This window comes from Hydra viridissima, unplaced genomic scaffold (assembly GCF_058129835.1).
Source record: "Hydra viridissima isolate aposymbiotic clone 2 unplaced genomic scaffold, HvirCarnegie_v1 scaffold_3, whole genome shotgun sequence".
NCBI lineage: Eukaryota > Metazoa > Cnidaria > Hydrozoa > Anthoathecata > Hydridae > Hydra > Hydra viridissima.
Window position 1 is genome coordinate 15,771,089 of NW_028324302.1, and position 24,842 is coordinate 15,795,930.

The 24,842-nt window shown below is 28.5% G+C and overlaps 3 protein-coding genes across 6 annotated transcripts; 2 read left to right on the forward strand and 1 right to left on the reverse strand.

Annotated features, from left to right (window-relative positions):
• The first annotated feature begins 771 nt into the window (after nucleotides 1–771).
• LOC145180478 (glutathione S-transferase D7-like) lies at nucleotides 772–6,901 on the forward strand. The gene is made up of 4 exons (XM_090082596.1): nucleotides 772–1,243; nucleotides 2,017–2,123; nucleotides 2,452–2,565; nucleotides 6,277–6,901. The coding sequence occupies exons 1-4, from the start codon at nucleotides 1,178–1,180 to the stop codon at nucleotides 6,566–6,568; spliced, it is 579 nt and encodes a 192-aa protein (XP_089938722.1). The 5' UTR covers nucleotides 772–1,177; the 3' UTR covers nucleotides 6,569–6,901.
• An 863-nt stretch (nucleotides 6,902–7,764) lies between these two features.
• LOC145180477 (tRNA-dihydrouridine(20) synthase [NAD(P)+]-like) lies at nucleotides 7,765–13,276 on the forward strand. 3 transcript variants are annotated; one of them, XM_090082594.1, is made up of 17 exons: nucleotides 7,765–8,060; nucleotides 8,191–8,236; nucleotides 8,498–8,589; nucleotides 8,972–9,015; nucleotides 9,271–9,331; nucleotides 9,510–9,557; nucleotides 10,049–10,114; nucleotides 10,637–10,707; nucleotides 10,916–11,116; nucleotides 11,195–11,246; nucleotides 11,694–11,815; nucleotides 11,977–12,049; nucleotides 12,147–12,211; nucleotides 12,317–12,370; nucleotides 12,484–12,517; nucleotides 12,633–12,703; nucleotides 12,868–13,276. In XM_090082594.1, the coding sequence occupies exons 1-17, from the start codon at nucleotides 7,950–7,952 to the stop codon at nucleotides 12,956–12,958; spliced, it is 1,302 nt and encodes a 433-aa protein (XP_089938720.1). In that variant the 5' UTR covers nucleotides 7,765–7,949; the 3' UTR covers nucleotides 12,959–13,276. The 3 variants fall into 3 exon arrangements, 2 of the variants coding, with proteins under 2 accessions (XP_089938720.1, XP_089938721.1); XR_016450979.1 differs by having other exon boundaries at nucleotides 7,766–8,060; nucleotides 11,694–11,795; XM_090082595.1 differs by lacking the exon at nucleotides 7,765–8,060 and having other exon boundaries at nucleotides 8,189–8,236; nucleotides 8,972–9,019.
• A 6,322-nt stretch (nucleotides 13,277–19,598) lies between these two features.
• On the reverse strand, nucleotides 19,599–23,548 carry LOC145202197 (Golgi apparatus membrane protein TVP23 homolog B-like). Of its 2 annotated transcripts, none has more exons than XM_090081656.1 (6): nucleotides 23,477–23,548; nucleotides 22,909–22,987; nucleotides 21,982–22,216; nucleotides 21,657–21,788; nucleotides 21,401–21,529; nucleotides 19,599–19,976 (listed from the first exon to the last, which is right to left on the reverse strand). In XM_090081656.1, exons 1-6 carry the CDS (start codon nucleotides 23,502–23,504, stop codon nucleotides 19,944–19,946), a joined length of 636 nt encoding a protein of 211 aa, XP_089937782.1. In that variant the 5' UTR covers nucleotides 23,505–23,548; the 3' UTR covers nucleotides 19,599–19,943. The 2 variants fall into 2 exon arrangements, with proteins under 2 accessions (XP_089937782.1, XP_089937783.1); XM_090081657.1 differs by having other exon boundaries at nucleotides 23,359–23,506.
• Between the last annotated feature and the right edge of the window lie 1,294 nt (nucleotides 23,549–24,842).

Here is a 24,842-nt window from a genome sequence, read left to right on the forward strand (position 1 = left end):
TTCAGTGCCAAATCATGCGAGAACCACATAATTAAACTTTCTAAACATGTCAATAAGTTTTAAACACCTGCAAAGCAGAATTGTCTTCTGCAAACCGTTGAAAAATTTTTATTACAATCATTCCCTTCAAACAAACCTCTATGATAAGGACTAGTTGTATATAAAGTGAGGCAGGCCTCTTAGTCAGTTCAGCCAAATATTCTTAAGCAAATTAAACAAAAAGTTTGCATCACCGAGAAGAAGAAACTCGAATTATTATAAAATAAATCCATATAATATGAATTTATCTTATAATAATTAGCATAGTTTATAAAAAACATGTTTTAGCTGGAAAATAAGAACGTCAAGGTGGTTTTGTTATAAGCGCGAGCGAGGTATCTTGGTAACAACGTCTAATGTAGTAAATGCAAGTGGATAATTTTTAACTCTATTTTACATATTTCTATATGTCCATTTTAAAAATTTCTTTCTACGAATTTTAAATTTTGGTTCTGTTGGAACTGCCAACAAATCTGGATGTATGATGGAATTAAGCTTTTACATTTTTTTTACATGTTTAGACATTTTCAAAATACGAGTAATGAAAACTCTTTTTTTTTTTTTTTTTTACTATTTCCTTTTTGGAGTTATGTAAAAGTAGTAGAATACTAGAAAGAATTATGAGCATGCAAAAAGATTGCTGAAAAAAATTTCTTTAAGTGTCTTTAAAATGATAAAACCCCGGTTTCCCCGGTAAACCGTTGACAGCCGTAAAATTTTAAATCTAGTGACGTCTTTTCGAGTCATGTTGAAAGGTTTCAATTAGTTCAATAAAAAACCTAAAGATTTTTTTTGTGATAGAAATGTATGCATGTATGTGTGTATGAATGTATGTATGTATGTATGTATGTATGTATGTATGTATGTATGTATGTATGTATGTATGTATGTATGTATGTATGTATGTATGTATGTATGTATGTATGTATGTATGTATGTATGTATGTATGTATGTATGTATGTATGTATGTATGTATGTATGTATGTATGTATGTATGTATGTATGTATGTATGTATGTATGTATGTATGTATGTATGTATGTATGTATGTATGTATGTATGTATGTATATGTATGTATAATACTGCATACATGCATACATAATTACATACATTTTTGCAGTTTTTAACAAATAACTTATGGCGAAGTTAATGTTGAAATTGGTGGAAGTTGAGTCAAAACTTCTTTGGCTTTATGTTAAAAAGGTAATTATTTAAAATCTTTAAGCTTAAAAATGTTTTTAAAAAGCTTTTTTAAAAAAGAAGAAAAATTCCTTTTGTGATATGCTTGCCATTAAGAATTTACTAGATAGAGCAAATAGTAGTGTTAGATAGAGCAAATAGTTGTGTCTTTTTATAAATGTTAACTTAAATTACTGCAATCAAACATAGATTTAGTTTTAAATTACATATAATAGGGTCTTAAAGTATTTAAAGTTGTTTGTTTCTTCTACTTGTTAACCATTTTTATATAGAAAAATATCTGTCTATTTGTGGTAATCTTAAAGGTATAACTGAAGACTAAGCCATCTCAAGGATTATATTTTCTAACATCTTCATAATTTGTTTAGGGACTAAAACATATTAGACTTTAGAGTTGAAAAAAATTCATATGTGGCAGCAAATTAAAATTCACATCTTTCATAACATTCTATAAAATTAAACAAATTGTCTAGTATGTCTGTTATATACAATAAGCAATAAGATCCATTATAAACTGTTAGTATAGTTATCTTTTTTCTGTGTATCCCTCATGATAGTTAAAATGCAGTATTTCCTAGGACTCTGATTTTTTGAATGGATTTACGTAATTGCTACATTTGTAGTGATCTATTTGTATTGGTCAGATAACATGTCAGATAATAAGTTATTGTTTCTGCCTTTATGTTCAAATACAACTAATTTAGTTTTTTCTATTAGTTTTAAGCTATTTAAGTAGTTTATAAAAAATATAATCTTTTAACTAATTTTTTTTTAAGGTAAATCATGAAATAGAGGTTATTAAGGTTGATGAATCAGATTCTTCTCAGAATCCATTGAATATCTTTCCTTATCTTAATGATGGTGAAATTGAAGTTTGGGGAGTGTAAGTAACTATTTGTACTTATTTAGGTTGTTTTTTTTTATAGCAGTGCTGTTAATATTATAATAATCTTTGAGAGAAAATAAAATTTATTTAAGGAAATACATTTTTTTTTTACCAGATATGTGGTAATTATGGTATTTTAGCTTAATAATATGCATTAGCAATATGCCAGTTTTTAATTCAAGATGTTAGCAATACATCAAGATAAAAAAAAGTAGCCAATAAGAAAAGTAACTAATAAAGAATAGACTGGGATTCAAATATTGATTTTTATTTAAATATTTTGTTGTTAGTTTTAGTTTTTTGCATTTATATTTATTATTTTTAGACAACCTATTTTATCCTATTTCACAGAGAAGTATGGCTACACCAATTTATATAACTCTGAAATGAAAGTAAAACTCAATACTGTACTCTCTTGGATATCACTAACTTTATACAGGTTATTATTTGGTGGTTAATTCTTGCTTTTATATGGGTTTCTAAATTTTACTAAAATGATAAACTAGATTTGAAATGATTCCATAAATACATTTCTAGCTTTTAAAGCTTATTGCATAACTGACAAGGTTACCTACCATATTTGCAACTACTTGTTTACTATGAATTTTTGCAAAGACTGATTATAAAATTTATAGTTTTTAAACAAATCTCTTGTCAAACATACTGATAAAATTAAAATGTTAAAATTTATTAGTTTTTTTAATTTTATTAAAGCTGTATGATCAAAGATTCATCCTTAGAACTATATATTATTCTTTACAAATATATATTTATCTTTATAGCTATATATTTATCTTTATAGCTATATATTTATTTTTATAGCTATATATTTATCTTTATAGCTATGTATTTATCTTTATAGCTTTATAAACATAAATATATTTTGTATTTATCCTGAAAAAACAAACAAAATGTTCACCAGTTAAATTAAATATACAAAAACAGTAAAATAGCTTTTCCACAAGATCACAGAACAAGATCATATATCATACTGATTAAGATTTTGAATAAAAATGCAAAGTCTTAGGAATATTTTCAATAGAAAATGGAATATTAAAATCTGTTCTATAAAATAATCTTACAAAATTAATATCATTTTCCATTTATCAATAATTTTAATGGTTCTTTTATATAAATATAATTTTAACTTTAAATACAAGCTGTACCCAGTAAATAAAATGTACAATGAGTCCAAAAATAATTGCCCCACCCTTACCTAACTGCTTTATCTTTGATGTCATACAAGAATTATAAGAGAAAATTACTGAGTGTTCATTGTGTGGTCTGTTATCATTAGTATATATACTACAAGTTTTAGCTTTTCAATTACTTTTGCTCTTGTTTTATTGACCAAACAGTATAAGTTGTTCAAATATCACATACAAAAATTATTTGCCCAGAGAAAAGAAAAGGTTTTTTGTGTGTTGCAAAACAGGCATTTCATTGAATCTAGTATTGAATTGGGTAACCTTTTATCTTGATGCATTCTTGTAATCTACTTGGTAATAAATCAACAAGTTCCTAAAGAACAGACAACTTGACGTTATTCCATTTGTTCTTCAAGAGGTCCCCACAGTCTTGGATATTTTCAGCTTGTGATTTTTCATCCTCCATTTGATCTCATCCCAAAAATGTTCTATGGAATTAAAATTGGGCAAGAATGAAGGCCATGCTAATATTTAAAAATTGTTTTGCTTGAGCCAATCCTTGACTAGACTTGATGTATGCTTGAGATTGTGTTGTGGATGAAGGAAAATTCTTGTCCAAAATTAAATTTTTGGATTGATGGTACAAATGCTGCTCTAAGATATTACGTTGATCAAATCTATCCATCATATGGTCTAAAGAAAAGACAACTCCAAATGGTTGCAGAACCCCTACCATCCTTGACCTTAGCCACAATATAATATGGATCAAATCATTACCTTCCCATCAAACCAAAACAGATTAAATTTTAGTTCATCAGACCAAATGACAGTTTCCCAGAACTTAATCAGCTTGTTCAACATAGTTTTAACATACTTCGGACGTTTACCTTGATTGGCCTTGTTGAATAATGGTTTCTTTCGTGCTACATGACTAAAAAGTCCAGCTTCACAAAATCTATTTTGAATAATTTTAATGCGATGTTGAACAAGCTTATACTGTTTTGTCAATAAAACAAGAACAAAAGTAATTGTTTAAAAAAAATGTTTACAGACCACATAATGATATTAATACTCAGTAACGGGTGGGCCTATAATTTTTAAACTCACTGTTAACTGATAATTTAGGTATTAGTCCACATTATTCATGATACCAAAGATATCTTATTTTTTTCTTTTCCATCAATATAAAATATTTCTTTGTGATTTTACATCTTCATGAATATGGATTTCATGTTTTTGACAAAGTGAATTTAAATAGTCCATTTTCCTTAATTTTCTAACTATTCAGGTATACTCTTTTGTTGAGTATACAATATCCCAGTGAAATTCTGATTTTAGTTTGTGTTAGCAAACACTGCATAGGTATATTTTAAAAGATAGAAAGTGAATGAAAACCAAAAATTGGGACAAAATTAAAGTTTAGGTCATAGCTTCTTATGATAAATTTTTAAATAGTTATATCTTAAACTCTTAAACTAAGTCCTAAACTCAAATGTACTTTTTTTTATAAACATCTGTATTTTGTTTTAATAGCACAAACAACAAAATATTTTTAAAAATTCTATACAAGTACCATCAAGAAGTAAGTACCTTGAAAAAAAAAATAGTTTATCCAAAAACCAAGTGAAGTAAGGAGTAGATATAAAGAAAAGTATGAGCTAAAAAATACTGGTCTAGATAGCAATTTTGCCTCAAGGAATTAGCAAATCTTTACTTTTCAAATCTTGTTTGGTATTCAATCAAGGAGCCTACAGGAGCAGTATTTAAAAGGCATCTTAGTTCTATTTATTTTTCAACATAATAGCCACTACATACTTGGCCAGACTTGGCAAGCACTTGTATCAATCCACATTCAGCTTCCTTCCTACTTCAAATGTCTTCTTTTTACCCAAAAATGTGAATCCTGCTAGTTTTAAAAAAACTTCAACCATTCATAGATTGTTGATATCCTTTAAAGAAAAAAGCATATGAACAAGTAGTGTGCTAAAGAGATAAGTTCTTTGAAGATAAAGATCATATTGACCTTAAAAAATATAGATAAAAAACTTGTACAAGTTATGGTGCTCAGAAAATTTGATGTTTGTGCACAACTGTGTGCACAGAAGGTTGTAAGGTTGTCAGAAAAAATATAGATAAAAAACTTGTACAAGTTATGGTGCTCAGAAAATTTGATGTTTGTGCACAACTGTGTGCACAGAAGGTTGTAAGGTTGTCAGAAAAAATATTTTTGTCAGAAAAAAAATGATGTTGATGCTCTAAAATCAAAACATTTTTTCTTAAAGTTTGTTTTATTTTTTTATTGCAAAAAAAAAAAAAAAAAATTTTAAATTAAAAAATTAAAAGTATTTAAGAAAATTATGTTAAAAATTTTGTCTCATTTTTTAGTTAATCTCACTACATTTAATTTAGCATATTCTTTAAAATTTAGCTTCTTCTGGCCATTCTGGAGTTGTTAAAAAAACAGTTAAAATACCAACTTTAACAGTTTTTTTTTTAATAACTCAAAATCTTTATTTACACAGTTAATCATCTATTGATTTTAAATTCTAATTCAAGAAACAACTATAAATACAACATTTATTAGATATACAAGATTAACGAGTGTAATTTAAAATGACAGAATTTTTTAGATTAAATTAGTAAAGTTGTGAATTAGAAGTATCACACTTTGCAAAAGTTCATTGTAAAGAAGTCATCACAGCCTGTGTAAATCGACCTTGGTATCTAAAGTTTAAGTTTTAAAAATAAAGTTTTAAAGTCTATCAAATTTTTATATAGTTATAAAGTTATCAAATTTTTTTGTTTTATAATGATAGAATGGGATTTTCGAACTTTTGATTCAAAAAATCTGTTTTTCAAGAAGAAATGTTTTTAATTACAAATAGTAAAATGAAAATACATTTCAATCTTAAGTTATTAGCTACCTCTTACAAATAATTTTTAAACTGTTTCTAAATTACTTATCTAAATTTTTTATATGAAAAAAGTGTAATAATCTTTAGATATGTTCTTCTAAGCTACGTATTTCCCCAATCAAAAGAAGAGTTCAAACTCGAAAGCAGCAATAACTTACTTATTGCATATGGTTTACAAAAAACTCATGAGCAATTGCATCTTATTGAGGAGATTTACTTTGCTTCAGGCAATTCAATGTTTGAATCTCAAGTTACAATATGTGATTATTACCTTGCTTTGGTTTTGATGGAGCTTGATCAATATAACTTTGATTTTTCAAAATATCCTAAAATGAACATATGGATGCAGAAATATATAACAGAGATCAAATCCTTATAAAATTGAAATTATTTTGTGCAAACAGTTTGTCGCAAGTTAAAGATGTTAAGATAACCGCAAGTAGACTTTTTAGCTGCAAACTCTAATGAAGAGTTTTTTCATTTAATTTATTTGAATGCTTTTTCCACCAAAATGAATGTTAATATATTACATATAAATTTACTATTTGTTGTTTAGAAGAATGTACAATAAAAACCTAAAAAATTATTATTGTAAATAATGTTTAAAATGTTTTTAGAATACTTTTGTTATTGTTATTATTTTTTTTTTTTTTTTACAGAATTTCACATTTTATAGTGATTGACCAAAGTATAAGTTCTGACAGTGTTTTCATTTAACAGTGTTTTGTTGTTTCTTTTGATTAAGTTTGTACATAGTTGTTCTACTTCAGTTCTACCATGTATATATATGGTATTGTTTATGCAGTTTATTTTACATCCAGCATCATCCTTACACAAAGCACCAAACAGCTATTAAATGCAATTTTACTTTCTAATTGCTGCAAACACCAAAACAAAGTAAACATGTGAGTTGCAGATTGGTTATCCTGGAAAAAGCTAATTATATGAATATTAATCCAAGAATTGCTAATAAGACGTAATGTTAGGTTGCAAAAAATATCCTATTTACCAAAACTGTTGTTCATACACTTTCAATTTTAATTCATACAAAACAAAGTTCAAAATTCTTAGCTGTTGATTTACACATAGAATTTTATCCAGGTTTCTTTTAACCCTTTAGCGCCCACCAGGGCTTAAAATTTTCAAAAAATTCCAAAAACTTCAAAAAGCAATTGTTTTAGGGCCTAGATTATGAATTAAAAAATAAAATTTTAAAATTTCACTAGCAAACCCAATTTTGTCACTGTATCATATGTGATACATATAAATTCAGAAAGCATTTTGTGATAGTTTCAAAAAGAGGAAACTCTCTTAAATACTTCTAAAACTTACATGTGTTAATAATTTAAAATAAAATAAACAAATAAGCTTTAATATTCATAAATAAAGAGGAAAAAACTTTCTTTGAAAATACCTTGCCTGACAACAATCATCCGATTTTTAAAAAGATGATTTTGATGTGTTTTTAAGTCTTGATTATCTAATTATATCAACCTAGCTAAATCGGATCAACAAAAATATGTTGTAAATATGCTACAAAAGGTGTTTTTGAGATCACTGTGTTGACAGGATGGCCATAAAAGGTTTCTGAAGTTATGTAGCAGATCTACTACACAGGCGCTAAAGGGTTAAATATTAATTATTAATCAAAATTTATGGAATATGTTATCAATCATTTTGCTTGTGAACCATCAAAAAATTAAGTTTTGCATATTCCATGATAGTTCTCTTTTCAGTTTTGAATTAGCATATATTGAAAAATGATTGTAACTTATTCTAATAAAATTATGTTGGCACCTATGGTACGGATCGGAACGCTACCATTTAGATTACTTGCGCTAAGATATGGTGCTGATATTGTATACACTGAGGTTTGTAAGAATGGATTGTTAAAAATTTCTTAATATTACTTTATGATTCAGGTCTAGTTATATAGATTTTTTGATGTCTCGGCAATCTGGACTTTTTTGAAACATTTTAATTTTTTTTTTTTTTTTACAGGAAATAATTGATTACAAAATGGTTGAATGTAAAAGAGTAGAGAATAGTAAGTTTAAAAAGTTTTGATTGAGAAATGCAGAAATTGTAATGCGTACAATTAGAATTCTTTTCTGCAATTGCATTGTGCTTCTTTTTAATTGAGTTTTAGTTGAGATTTCATTTGTGAAAGTTTAGTTTCAGATATGCTAAAGATTAAATTTTTATAATTTAAATTAAAGATTAGTTATAACATAAGAAAAAAAAAAATTTATAGTAGTTGCTAATAACTTTATAAAGTGAACTATTATAAAATTTATTTTTTTTAAAGAGTTGCTTGATACAATTGATTTTTTACTGGCTGATGGCACTGTAGTATTTCGCACATGTCAAGAAGAAAAAGGAAAGTTAATATTCCAAATGGTGAGCTGTTATTTTTTTAAATTTCAAATGCATTTTTACAACCAAAAAATATATACATTTGAGAATCATTTCTATTAAATTTTGTAAGAACAAAATCCTATAAAAATGTGACACTTTTTATTTAAAGAAGCGTTATGAGAAATGTCAACAAACACATATTTTAGTTGTTAAGATTTCTATTTATTCTAAATAGTTATTAGTAAAATAAAATAACTTACCACTTAAAGTAGCTTAGAAAAAATTGCTTTTATAATTATAAAAGTAATCCATTAATATTTAGTGCATTTTTATATTTGTTTGTTTGTGTCAAGGCACATGTAACACAGAGAGCATTAAGTGTTTTTATCTTTGTTTAAAATTGTTTATTTTTTGTTTGTGTTAGGGCACATGTAACGCTGAGAGAGCATTAAGTGTTGCACAAATGTTGTAGGTATTATCTTTTAATTGATTGAATTTCTATCGAAATATTCTTCTATTGATTCTATTGATGTATTATAGTGCACTAGTCTGAATATGTTGCATAAATACAAAGGAACAGTTGCTGAAAATCTTTAAATAAAAGAGTAAACCTACAAAGAGAAAATCTTTATATATATCTCACTAAGCTAAAAAGTTTTTACTTCAATTTTAATTTTTTTTTTTTTTTTTTTTTTTTTTAAATCAAATCAAATTTTTTTTTAGAGAAAAAGATATTGATGGGATCGACATTAATATGGGTTGTCCTAAAGAGTTCTCAATCAAGGTTTTAAAAATAATGTAATTATGATAAATAAATGTAGGGTCATATCTCTTTCTTAACACTGTATAGTATATTTGTTATGCATTTAACATTTCTTGTTTCTGATGTTGTTTTGTAAAACCAATCAATTGAAATAAAATTATTTCAACGAATTTTCAATTCAAGATAAATTTTACTTTAGGGAGGAATGGGTGCAGCTCTTTTAACTCAGCCGGACAAAATAAAACAGGTATATTTAAAAAAAGTTTGCTACAAAAATGTTAAATAGAAAACACTTAAAACTTAAATGAAAGTAATTATAGGTAACTAAAAGCATTCTAAGAAATATCTGGCAAATTTGGGCTTAGAATTTAGCAGAGAATAATGTTTAGTAATAAAATGAACATTAAAGTGGATAGTCAAAAAATTTGCCTGCATAGAATGTCAACTGAAAATACTGATTGAATTGTGGAGCTGGGCAATGAAACAAGTAAAAACAACTTTGTTCCATTAAATGGCTTTGTATCATTTTTCAACAAAATATTCTATTTTGTCACACAAGCTGTATGGAAAAAATTGCAAACAAGAGCAGTTTTAAAAAATATTTCTTTCATAAATCACATACTTCTCATCTTAGTACCTTGGGTAGGAACGCTGAACTAAAAACTGCCATTCATATACTAATTTTTATATATAGTTTATTGTATTATTTTTCAAAGAAAGTTATTTCTTGTGCTTTAGATATTGACAACACTTGTTAAAAATCTTTCAATACCTGTTACTTGCAAAATACGAATACTACCAAAGGTAAGTTTTCTCTTTTTATTTAAGTTATGAAGATATTTATGATTTTTAATTTTTAAATCAAATGATTGTGTAGTTCTTTTATTTTTTTTTATTTAAAAAAAACTTTTTAAAGATTTTTACCAATATTTTATTTCTCTTGAAATGTCTACTTTTCTTATACAGTTGAATTATTTTAAAATATATAAATATATATGCTAAATCTGTGACATGCAAAAATGCTTTTTGTCAATGTGGTTTATCTAAAATGTATTTTAAGTAAAGCTAATGCAACCCTAAGTGCACCTGTTACATATTTAATGCAACTTTTTTGTGGATGTTCTCTGGGCAAGTGTGAATATTATAAATTCTAAGAATTTACTTTATCTCTCCCTAAGAGATAGTGATTTGGGGATCTTTTTTCCTCAAATGTTTTGCATTTATCAGTATGTCTTTTCTTATACAATTTTTTTTTATTTCCTTAAATTGAAAGCTCCCGAAAACAAAAATTTATGCTGAATATTAAATATTTATCTTTTTTTCAAGCTCAGTGATACATTGGAGCTGGCAAAAGTTATAGAAGCAACTGGTGTTAGGGCTATAGGTATTCATGGCAGGTACATTTTTTTTCTTTATAGTTTAACAGTTGTAATGTGGTAAACAAGTTGTTGTTTGGGCTTCAATTAGCTGTTTTTATTTTTACTTGAAATAATTTTCTATTAAAATTTCTTTTATCAGTAGTAAGGTTCAAATCTATGTAAAATTTTAAGTTTTGTTTGAGAGAAATAGTTAGGCAGGATCAAAAGTTGATTGTAAACTTTTAAGATGGCAAGACGAACGATCATCTTCTCCTTGTCACACTGATTACATAAAAGCTGTTGCAAATGCTATAAAGATTCCTGTAATTGCAAATGGTGGCTCGCTAGATATCAAGACATATTTTAATATAGCAAAATTCAAAGAAGAAACAGGGTGTTCCTCGGTAATGATTGCTCGATCTGCTCAATGGAATCCATCAGTGTTCAGGTAAAATATTACAACAAAAGTTATAGCTTCTTTAAAAAAATGTTCCTGTAATAATTTTATTTCATTTTATGTACTTAGGAAAGAAGGTATTCTTCCAGTAATTGATGTTATAAAAGAATACATAAAAGTTGTATGTATTTTTAATTATTGTTGTTACTAGGCATCGTCGTTTTAATTTTCCGTTAATGACAAATGATAATGAATAAAGCCAAACTTCAACATCAGTCATTTGAAATCAAATTAAAGTAATTTTTTATATATAGACCTACAAAGTTATATGATTCCAGTTGTAAGATTCTATTTTAGTAAGCTTCAGAAAATTCGATTTATTTTAAAAGACTGATATGGAAATTTGTACCTTATTCGTTATTAACGGAAAAACCAAGCGCCGATACTTAGTTGTCACAATTATGTGAGATTTTAGCTCGCTAGATTTTTATTGTAAATTAAATAAAAAAATTATGTTTAAAAAGTTTATATTGGAACTAATATCTTTCTTGTTTTAATTTATTCTGATTTCTCATTTCTTTTACTCACTTTTGTCTCTGTGTGTTGATTATGTATGTTTACATTTTAGGCACTGTTTTACGACACAAATTTTACCAACGTTAAATATGTTTTGTGTAAAATGTTCGGAAACACTGCCGGCTCTGAACTGGGGAAAAGATTAGCTGCCTCAGTGAGTTTGCAAGATATATGGTATACTTTAGAACAATTACAAGTTTTTTTATGATCAAAAGATTTTACGTAGTTATCTAATTATTTAACTTGTGATGCTAAGTAAAAATCCAAATTGGTTATAATCTAATCAAAATAACTTTATAAACGCTGTTTTAATATTTACGGGTTATCTTCTATAGTGAAACATTTGACGTTGAAGAATATCGTCAAAATATTCTTAGAGAAAGAGAAATTCGTCGCGTTGAAATTGAGGTTGGTCGTTTTTCAACAATATCAACATCTTGACCTTGAATTTCTCTGAAACAGATCTTGTTAGGATTGTTTTACATTATTTAGATTTTATTTGTAGAGTGAACCAGCTCACAAAAAGTTGAAAACAGAAAATTTTATAGAGTTGGACGTGACCTATAATAGGTAATTTAATATGGAATTCTTTTTTTAAAAAAGTTAATTCAAAAATTTTTTTTCTTTGAGTCGCTTTTTTTTTTTTTGCTAAATGCCATTACTTGAAATTACTAGGAAATGGTACCCAAGAACGTTGAGTCCGTTACAAAAAGTCTATGACCATTGCACGTGAGTTTTAGTTGAAGGAATTTAGGCAGCAAAATTAAAATGACCACATTTTTATTCTTGTTGGTGAGCATTCCTTTATTTACTCCTTTATACTTCTTCATTTTTATTTTTAGACGAGAAAGATTAAAACAACCTGTTTTTAAAACAGTAAGTTTTTTTTTTTTTTTTTTTTTTCTTTTTCTTTCACATGGAATCCGATGATAACGTGCAATAAGTGACTGCTGATTGTTTCTGTTTTTGACGAGTGTATTGCTTTTTTCAGCAAATGAGTTCTGACAAACTCTTTAAATCAGAAATGTCATTAGATGGTGTTATATATTCGACTAAATTGTGGTAAAAGAAAGCTTTTTTTTTGTTTTGTTTTTTGTGTTCCCTAGTTTAAAAAATGCAATTAAGATTCCTTTTAATTTATTTGTTTTAATTTTCATATAATGTTGATTTATGTTAATTTACTTATTTTATGTTAATTTATTTGTTTTAACTTTTATACCTTTTAGGGATAAAAGGAAAAAGTCGGCAGAACAAGGAGCAGCGATTGCTTTTCTACATTATCACGGAATGCATGACGGGCGAATCAAAGAAGATTAACTTCATCCTCAACAATTTTAACACGTTTAGCAAAACAAATTATTTTTAACATCTATTAGATAACACGCTGTACTTCGATGTAGTTAATCAAATTTGCGTAGGTGTCGAAGTTTTTCGTGAAGAATTTTTGTAAGAAAGAGATTTCTGTAAGAAGATTTCTTAAAGTTTAACCAGTTGTTATAAGGTATTTGAAAAGGTTTTTTTTTTTTTTTTTTTTTTTCATGATTTCGGACTATTTTTCCCTTTATTATTTATGCCACTAGAACTTTTTTGTATAGATAATATAAATTGTATAGATAAATATAGATTCCAAACAAATTTTTTTCTTTTTTACTTATGGTGGGATTTGAACTATTCAAAATATCACTCCCAAAATAAACCTCGTACTTAGTTAACTTACATTGTAACCAATCCTATTTAAACAACGCTTGTATGTTCTTAAGTTAAAAGTATGACAAACAAACATGAGGGCAAAAAGATAAACATATTGGCTTGAACCACGCTGTATGATTTTTTTTTTTTTTTTTTTAATGATTTACACTCAGAAAATATTCAACAGCTAAAATTAAAGGTTACAAAACAAAAAACATTTCGAATTTCTTCTCTCATATAGTTTTTTATATGCATATTTTAAAAAAAAAACTGCTACTCGATGTGTTTTTTTTTAGGTAGAATAAAAAAATCTTGATCATACTTCTCTCAAACCATGTCGCCGCAAAGTTTTTATAATTTCTCTAAAAAATATTTGTAAAACTATGCTTCTGACCTTGTGAAGCACAAAGAGTATTTAATCGAATATTTAAAAAAGCATCGTTTGTCTGATGCAATATGAATTCCCAGAAAGGGTTGTATCAAAGATGTTTTTAGACAGCGGAAGAAAAATATTTTCATCTTTCTTTTCTTCCACCTATTACATTCCTACCCAAAACAATGATATTACCAATAAGTACCGTCACCTAGTGTTGATTTAACGATAGTCATAAGTACCGTCACCTAGTGTTGATTTAACTAGTAAAACTTGCTCAAAGAATCATAATTAAGATGTCAAAGAAAAACACATGATTTAAGAAACATCACAGTGCACACTTGTCCAAAAATGAGAATAATTACTCCGAAAAGCACCGGAAAAACCCTTTGGTGGGAACAATAAACACACCTTCCTGATATGAAAAATCAAAAAATTGAAATCTTTTATGACCGTCCGAGAAAAAAAATTCAATTTGAAGTTTTCGCCATAGTCAAAAAAAGTTTGCAAAATGGTACAATATGTATCCTTGGAATAAAAATCATAAAAATAAGTCAGAAATTGTATGTTGACTGCTTTGAGAATCATAATAAAACAATTTTTGCTTTTCTGAACTTTTTATTCTCAATAAATACAAGGTTGTTTTTTCTTATGTAATCAAAAATTTCTTCACAGCACTTTCCACATATTTAATTCAAAAAACAAACAGTGCATTCCTTTAATTTTAATCAGAATTTTAAATTCAAAATGATGATTTTCTTGAAAAATTTCAACAGGTTTTCAAGAGAAGCAAATGCTTTCACAAGTTCTTGCTGTTGAAATCAACAAGACAACTTTGTAGGTTTTGCAAATATTCTGGATGGTCTTTTGGCATCTTGTATCTTTCCGAATGTGTCCTAAAGCTGTGATGCAATGCCTCTGTGGCCTGCTCACTGTACTTGCCAAGAGATTCCTTCCTGTGATCAATGAATTCCTTGACATGAAAAAAGACGGCGTGGACTTTAGGGATCACATTTGCCTTTGGCAAAGAAAGGAAGGAATTTTTGAACTGTGTGATTTTTTCAGCATAGTTACTCTGCAACTGATTTCCAAAACAAGAGGACACAACTGCATCAAACTTTCTGAGTGTATCAATCCATGGAAAAACTTGGAACGCTGAGTTTTCTTCAGCAAGTCTTTGAAGAAGATCAACATGTTTCAAAAGTTTTCGACACTCATTGCCAGCAAACTGGCCTCCATGAAATGGCTGAAGCTTGATGTGAAGTGCTTTTGGCCATTTATCAGTTATATCCCTGGTTTCTTTCAGTGTTTTAAACAAATGGTTCACCGCACCAAGTAAAAGATGAAGTTCCATGGGTGGGATCTTGTCAAGAACAAAATTAGAGTCATGCACATCTAAGAGTGGATTATGAACAACATTTTGAAACTGCTTGGCCTTCTTGTGGTCCAGACCTGAATCTTGAAATGAAGCAAAGCACTTTCTTATTGAGCCAAAAGTGCGGAGTTTTCCACATTGTGACAAGTTACGGTGATCCGCATCACACCAAGTACATGGATGAGAGCTGGCATGGGATTGAAGTCCGCAAACAAGGTTTGCTAATTTCATGTCACAGGACAAAGAAAAATCCACTCCACTTGGACAAATTAAAGACAAGATGCTTTTGAGCTTATCATAATTTTCAGGAACATCCTCCGCAACTGCAACGAGAAGTTGGCGCTTAACTCCACTGTCTCTGGGTGTTTGAAATAACACAGCCTTTTTGCCTGGTGGTGAAATGGATGGAAGTCTTGTTTCTTCTTCTTGAATGCCAAGACTGACTTTAAGGAAACCACCTCCACCATCGATGCCCAACTTCACCATGTAGTCACCTTGAACATGACGTTGCAACAAGACATCATTTAGTAGCTCAGACAGATTTTTGCAGTGAACCACAAGTTGTTTTCTGGACTGCTTGTCATTTGAAATGGATATGTATGTGTGTGAGAAGTGGTCTGCCATTTGCTTTCTAATGTCAAGAAACTTTTCTTTAAATCTTGGCTCGACAACTTTTGTATTTGTGACTTGGTTTAATGTAGACGCAAGTTTTTTGATGTTGTTGTTTGACAGTCCAGTGTTGTTTTGTATGCAGACAAGATCTTGAGCTCGTAGAAGTGGCACATCACCAAACAGTCTCTTGGGGTTTGAAGGACCTTTAGGAAAGAAATTTGAAAAACATCAAATTGAGACACTTAAAAAGCAGTGGCCTTGTTAAAATGCAAAACATTTTATGTAGTACTTTTACTGTTGAAGTATTAAGCAAGATTCCCTTTACCTGGAGTAATTGGCATGGGACGGCCTCCACCACTTTGCGCAATTCTGATTGTTCCAAGAGGTGAGGACTGTTTTGTTGAGATAACAGTCGATGCAATCTGTTCACTGGCCTTTGGATCCTTTGAAGCAAGTTCTTTAAGATTTTCTCTGAAGGTGTATTGATTGCACTGATGTGACACTCCTCTTGCAACAAGTGTGAGACAGTCTGAACATCTTCTTTGATTTTGTGAAGCTCTTGAAGATTCTGATTTGTCCAAAGGGTGCTTTTGAAGTGCTTTTAAATGGCCAATTCGACAAATGACCACGTGTCTCTGGTCTAACCGGGACTTCTGTGAAATCATAAAGTTTTGGGAGAGCCACATTTTCACCTTTGCACTTTTTTCCTAAAAGAACCCTACAGGTATTGCATAATCCACTTGGAACTCGTGAGTCAGAAAAGTCAAGTGTGAATGAAACTGATTTCTTGACTTGTTCAATCAAAAAACTTGTCAATTCTCGAGTACATTTGTTCAAACATAGGAAACAAACTGTTTTCCTAGAGTCATCATGTTTTTTTACAGAATTTGGCATTTTTGCTTTGAAGTTAAAAAAAAGTTGTTATGCAGAATTTAACACTTCGTCAGGTTAGAATAATTTTGTTCTATCTCCCATTTTAAACGTTGAAAGAAAGTTTTTGATTTTTTTCTATAAGTAAAAATTATTTAAAATTTTACTATTACTTTTTTAAGAAATAATAACTTATTCTTTAAAAAATTTATATTTAAAGAAACTATTTAGAAAAAAAATTTCAAAAAAAAATTTATTTTAAAAGTAATCATTACTTAGTAAATTTAACAATTCATTTTCTTCCAACGTTTAAAATTGGAGATAGAACAAAATAATTCTAACCTGACGACTTGACAAATACTGCTTTTTCCTGGAATTACAAAAATTGTTTAGAATTAAATATTACTCACTAGGACTTTGTAATAATGTTTTTAATACAATTTCTGACTTATTTTTATGATTTTTATTCCAAAGATACATATTGTACCGTTTTGCAAACTTTTTGGACAATGCCGAAAACTTCAAATTGAATTTTTTTTCTCGGACGGTCATAAAAGATCTCAATTTTTTTGATTTTTCATATTAGGAAGGTGTGTATATTGTTCCCACCAAAGGGTTTTTCCGATGCTTTTCGGAGTAATTATTCTCATTTTTGGACAAGTGTGAGTGGTTTGAAAAAATCTCTAAAAATTCGCAGCTAAAGGTTTTACGTTTTGAATTTTAAAAAGAAAAAACTTATGATGAGAATTTTAGAGGAAAGAAAGGAGAAGAGTTTTGATGTGAATTTTAAGAGAGAATTCTTAAACATCTCAACAGTGTTTTAGTCGGATTTTAAACACTGTTTGAGAGGTTTGGGAATGACTCAGAGACTCAGATATCGAAGTATAAAACGAACAATTACAATAGTTGTTTATGCTGGAATAATACTTGAATTCAGTGACATCTGCGGAAATAGAAAAAGAAGGATTAAGAATATTCTAAGGAGTTGTATATTTCGAGTTATCTTAGGGGAGAGTGATAGTTGAAAAAAACAATTTAATCCTGTATAAATCAAGAAAGTCTAAAGCACTTGATAATTTTTAGATTTAACATGAAATAAAGCTCATTTTGTTGGTATTTTAACAAAAATCAGATATTTTAAACTAGAAAATAAATATAAAAAAAAAAAATTATAAAGTAAAATTAACTTTTTTTGTCTAAAAAATGGGGAGTATTATCTAATATATGTGATTGAGCTTGCCAGAAAGTGGAAAAACCACACTTTTGAACAATAATGAAAAAAAATTTTCAAGACGAAATTCCGCATCTCTACTAGTCTTCTTATTTTTTTACCGTGATTTTCGTCTATCCCAACTGTTTATGGATCGAGTTTGGACCTTGACTAACTTTTTGTCCACCTAAGCCCAAATAAATTCGATTGGATTCAAACCTTGTGGTAAGCTGGCCGGGGCAATAAATCTATTTTGATTTCTTTCATCCATGTTTTGACTTTACGACCTGTATGGGTAGGCACTATATCTTTTTGAAACTGCCACCATTTTGTTTCGATCAATCAGCATGCCTACTGATGGAACCATGTAGTTCTCTAGCATCTCTATATATATTAATTTGGCCTGTATAAATGCTACACACACCTACTCAGTTAAAATTAAAGCAGCCTCAAATACCAACACTCCCACCGCCACCGTGCAAACTCGGTACAACAAAGCGATTACCATACTTTTCAGATTAATAAGAACTTTGTTTTTTCATTACTTCAAAGAACTTTGCTTTTTCATTACTTCAAAGTTACTTTCATCACTGAAAATTACTTGCTTTCACTTTTCCAAAGATCACCCAATACTCTCCTTACGCCACCTTAATTTTGTGAGCCGATCTATGGATGTCACCATGGGTTTTCTAACAGCTGCATAAACACCAGTGTTTTTTCTTAAGTTAAATGTTTCTAAATGTATTTAAAAAGAGACGTTTTTCTCGGTTTTCGTTGTTTGTGTTGGTAAGTTCACGATAACTAAACTTATTATAACAATAATCGGCTATTATTGATGAAAAATAAGACTGTTTTCGCGCTCCGTAGTTTGTTTTTTTTTTTTTTTTTAACCTTCCAGGTTAAAAAAACAAACTATGGAGTTGGATGTCATCTATCTTTTTAAATGTTTTCAGGTTTATTTGTGACGCAATTCTTTGTGATTTCAATCTCCCCGCTATTTCTCTGTTACTGATCATCGAGCCATCCTTTATACCTACATGTCATTTACCACTTCGCCTACTGCTTTTCGACCCATTTCTGTGTATCTTAACTTTTAGATCTTATCAAAATATTTAAAATCTTTAAATGTATCATAAGTGGTAAAAAATGGTTATCATAAGCAATTTTATGTAACCTTTTACAGGAAATTTCCAAACTAATAGATAAGTTAACAAATTAAGAATAACAGAGAGTTTAGAAGAAAGTAGAACGAAAATCAATTAAAAAGTTTGAGCGCCTATTTTTTTTAAAACATTTTCCGGTATGTTTTTTATTCCTTTGATAAGATAAATTAACAGAAAAAGTAACATGAAGTAAACTTGTTATTGCCATGTCAATTGTAGAGAAAGTTTTCCTGTCGTGCAAAAAAAAAAAAAAAAAATTTAGCAAATACGGTTACTGTTTTATGATTTTCAAAAAAAAAAAGAACTATTTTACTGCGCCGATATTTTTGAAAGTACTGTATTTCACTTCAGTAGACTTCCTTCCACCAGCTACTGTACTGCTGTACTGTATACACAATCATTTCTAAATATTTCTTGAAACACTTCAGCTTCTTATCAACGGGGAAGATAGTTGCTTGAGCAACATGTTTGGCTCCAGTCACTAAATTAAGTTCCAGTAAAGGTAGTATTTCTTTTCGTTGGTAAGAATCGATTAACGTTTGTAAGGTTTTTAAAGTGTAGTGACTCAACTACAGTTAGTAGTTGACTTTGTAGTGACTTATTACCTCTTATTACTAAAGTATCTTTATATTTTAGATTTCGCATAAAATAGAGTACCATGCGTATCTTTTGACAATAAATTTTAATAAATAAATCGCATTACAAGTACATATCGTTACTTAACGTTTAAAATATACAAGCAAATAACACGCTGCTCTAAGTATATAAGTCTACGTTTACAATATACACGCAAATAAGCTGCTCTAAGTGTATAAGTCTACGTTTGGAATTACATAAACATTGGCAAATTTAATGTTTAAAATTGCAAAATATTAAGTAAATTTTCAGCAAAATTCGAAACAAAAGTTTCAATTGATGCATGACAAATTTTACACTGAGAAATTATTGAACCCAGACTTGATTTACCCGTTTATACATTTTCCATAAAAAAAATAAGCAAGTAATGCGTACTACTTTGATGCCCCTGCACTTAACGACGATATCTAAAAAAGACAGATAAATGTTAAAAATTCAGTTAAAACTAATAAAGCAATACGTCACCTAATCACCCGAATCATCGAGCCATGGGTCATTAGATTTTCTTGAAATAAGCTTAACTTATTCGATTATAACTGATCAAATACAAAATATGAGTTAAAGAAAACATGATACACATTACTATTTCATTTTAATTGTACCTTAATGGTTTCTTACTAAAAAACAAAGTTTACTACAAATCTATTTTTTGCGGTATGAAATCTGTTTTTTGCGGTATGAAATCTGTTTTTTGCATTATTTTAAAAAATGACTGTTACAAAATCCTTATGAGAAAACATGTGATAAATTTAAGAAACACTAATCTTAGATTGCTTTTATTGCATTTTAGATTATAAGAATGAAAGAAATTCTAATTTAGTTTCTTAAAGTATTCAAAGTTTTCCTAAAAACATAAAATATATGTTATTGAATATTAGCTGGTCTTCTACACTTTTTTTTAGCAACAGGTTCAGATGATTTTGATTTTATTTTTGCTTTTTTCCATCTTTGTTTAATCTGCTCTTGTAATACCTTTCAAACGCACACAAATCGATTAGTACTCAACAAAGCAAGATCAGGCTTGGCCATCAAAGGTCAATGACCAGTTAAGAAATGCCATATTTTGAGAAGTCAAAATAAATCCAAAGATTTCTGTAACAAGTATTGCAGCATCAAAGCATATCAAAATGTTCTGAAAACAAATGGTCGTTGAATTGAGCAGAAAAATTTACCTTGATGCAAATGAAATTCAAGCAAATGATATTTCACAATGTTTGCAGTTACAAATCATAAATACAATTCGCCTTCATGATTTAGTGTAGTGTCATAAATTGACCTTTGATCAGTTAGAATAGTAAAGTTGAATTAAGCTAAATAATTGCTACAATTGTTTTGAAATAAGTTGGTCGGATGAGGACAAATTTAAAATACTTATTCCATAAATACTGAGTATCAAGAGAATCAAGTGTGATATCTATTAGACACAGCACTTGAGCCGAAAAAAATAGAATAGCGCCAAAAATTTGGAAAACAAAAAAAATTTAGCAACTTAAATGAACTCATGTCTGTTATTGAAAGAATATAAAAAGATATTCTAATTGAAATTACCAAAAAATTGGTCATTTCTGTACCACAGTGACTGCAGGCAGTATAATTTAAATGTTAAACTAAGCAGAACTTGCTCATAAGGCATTGTTGACCAAATATTTTTTTGCATCAAATTGGCACATCCCAGATATCATAGTGATTATGCATTATATTTGCTAACCGTTAGTTATTTAAAACTTAATAAATTCTTTGGTTTATTTCTTTAAAAAAAAAAAATTTTAAAACTTGCAGAAAACTTTTTTCTGACAGTAAAAGATTTTAAAAGATTATGAAATTTATTTACCTGATTAAAAATTTGTCTACCAAGAAAAGAACCTGCCATACTTTTCATGTCTTTACCTGCATCTTTTTTACACTTTACATATCCAATTAAATTTGCAGATGTCAAGATTATAGCAACTAAGACAATAAGCTAAATTAATGTATAAATATACATTGTTAACACACTCCTGGTATTAATATATAAAAATTTTAAAAATACTAATATACTGATGTTTGCTTTTTGCTTTAACTGCATAGCTTTAAAAAATGGTTCTTACAATACTCTGTAGTTTTAAAGATGCCAAGGCAACAATAAAAAGGAACATCCAAACAATTGGAAATATCACTAAACCCAACCAGAAAAAACGAGATTCCACTGGAACTGTCTTAGACTTTTCGCCTTTTTTTTTCTATAAATGTAATTTTTTATCTTTAAATTTCACATTTTACTCTTAAGTTCTCTGAAGCCAGAAAAATAAGTAAAAAATAAAAAAGAACTACTAGATGATAAAATATCTACATATTTTACCTTGGTTAAAGAGGTATTTGAAAGTAGCTTAACTAAAAGGAATCTAAACAAAGATACTAAACTAAAATACTAACCTTTCTAGCTTCAAAAATCCATTGACTATTTCCATCTTCATCAATAAAATTCCACCAACGCAATCCAACTAGCAAACGTCCAGTAACATTTTTAACAACCCAAAAATCAAAGGACAACATCAGTACAATAATGACAAATCCAGTTATAAAACTGCTGGTTATGAAATTAAAAATGAAGTAAAAAATCAATGCACAAGCACGAAAAAACATGTGGAAAAATGATGCATAAGGATGTCTAAAGAGAAAAAAAGAAAAACAAACTGTATTTGATTGATTATATTAGAAAAAAATCTAACAAAATATCTATGTTAGAAGAAATTAACTATTTTAAAATTAGTTACAGGCTCTATTCATTTTTGATATGACATATACTATATTTTTAGTAAAAAAAAACTTAAACAGAACCAATTTTTTTTAATTGATATGAAAAAGTTTGGCACATTAAAATATTGAAATGCAGAGAAAAAGCACTGTAATACTTCTATTCATAAAATGATAATTACAAAAACATTTGTTACCATTATATGGGCATACAGTCTTTATCAAAGTGCCATATATTCATAATTATACTTATAAATTACTTTTAAAAATGTGTGTTTTACAATACATTCGCATTAATCATGTTATAGCATTTCACATACATTTTCTCATCCTATACTTACACTAAACATGGTTCTTTTGGAATTAATAAAACAAGGTTTAATAAAAAAATTAAAAAAAAAATTTTCTATTAACATTTAAAACCCTTTAACAAAACAAAACTCCAAAGAATTTGCTAGATTCGGTTCCATATATATTTCTTAAATTGATGATATAACTTTATTATATATATAAAATTATTATTAACATTACATAAATTGATGATATAGTGAAAGAATTACTTGCAAACAAAAATGCTGTTTTTAAAGAAATGATAATTTAATTTACTTGAATTTTTTTCTTTCAGCATCACTATCGCTGTCACCAAAACTTAATGCTATATCTTCAGATTCTTGATTATTCATATCTAAAGTGAACAGAATGTTTAGAAAAAACTTTACTAATGCATACTGTACTACATAAATATATATGAAATGGCTGAAATTAGTAATTTGCTTTTTTATAGTAAATTTGCAGAGACTTTGTACTTGTTTTTTAATCCAAGTTTTTTACTTTCCTTTTACTTTTTAACTTGATTAGTTTAAAAAACCTGAAACAATTTATGATGTGATGATACCAAGAGTCTTACAACATTTTATTTGTGTAAAATGAATTCGTATAAATTAGTTATTTTAACTATGTTTGTTTATTGCCAATTTTTTATATCTTTTGCAAGTCTTTTATGTGCTACTACAAGTTGACAAAAAAAAAATTTGCTGAAATATTTTAAAATCTAACTTTATTAGACAGAAAAATTAACAAAACAACGAATAATGATAACATGGACCATTGGTAACAACATATTTAAGCGGTTTCGAAGTGACCACTGTCAGGGTCGATGCAGAGTTTCAAATACCTTGATATTTTCGGTGATTTGCCGTCATTCACTTCTGCGTCATTTTCGACCGGAGCAGAATCGTTGAAATGTCAAATTCGTATTTTCAAAGTGCTGCTTAGTTCACAGCTGTTAAGTGTCGTAACTACCGTGGTGAGACCTGACAAAGTCCTATGTTTTAAGAAAATCCTAATTTAAGAAATGACAAATTTCGTACACTGCAGGCCAAGTTTCCGGACACTTGGATTTTGTTTAATTTTTTAATTAAAAATCCCATAATTATTTCAAAAAAAATCCAAAAATCATATTTATTTTATAAAAGATACATATATTTACTATTTAAGAAAAAAAAAAGACAAAAAATGAATTAAAAAAAAAACTAACAACACTATTATTACTTAACTGTCTTTTCGTCAAAATATAACCCACGAGTTTTTATCACTTTTTTTGCGATCCGTGGCATCCGATTTATTAATTAATTTATTATTTCGGGTGTAATTGATAACCAGGATTTTTCTAATATCTGCTCTTTGGATGTTGGGCATTTTTGTCTGACCTTTCTGTCCAATTCGTCCCACAGTAACTCTATTGGGTTCAAATCTGGTGATTGGGCCGGCCAGGTCATGTTTTTGAGGACACCATTATCCTCTTGTTCCTTTATATAGTTCTTACATAATTTTGAGGTGTGTTTAGGGTCATTGTCCTGCATAAAAACAAAAAAACGACTAATAGTTCTTAAGCCAGAAGGTATAGAATTGTTTTCTAGAATTGTTTTATATTGTTCTTTTTTCATAATACCATTAATTTTAACTACATCACCTACACCAGCTGAAGAAAAACATCCCCATACCATAACTGACCCACCACCATGCTTGATTGTCGGCACTAAACACTCTAGGATCATTTTTTCTTTTGTTGTTCCTCTAATGTAAATTCTACGTCTTTGCCCAAACAGTTCAAATTCGGACTCGTCGGTCCATAGTACTTTTTCCCAGTCTTCTTCTGTCCAGTTTTGGTGGTCTATAGCCAATTGTAACCTTTTCTTTTGATTTCTAATCCGTAGCAACGGTGTCCTGACCGCTATACGGCCAGAAAGTCCTGTTTGTCTAAGACGTCGTTTCGTAGTGGTTAATGAAATAGATTTTGAATGACTCCTATTAAAGCCTGAAGTTATTTCCGGGGCCATAAGTTTTCGATTTCTTTTACTCGTCAATATTATACTATTATCTTCTGCTTTTGTTGTCTTCCGTGGTCTACCAGATCTTTTTTTGTCTTCAAAAATGCCTGTTTCTTTCCATCGTTTGATGGTATCTTGTAACTTTTAATTTTTTGCAAATTTCACGAACTGAATAATTTTCTTTATATAGTGTAATTTTTTTAGAACGTT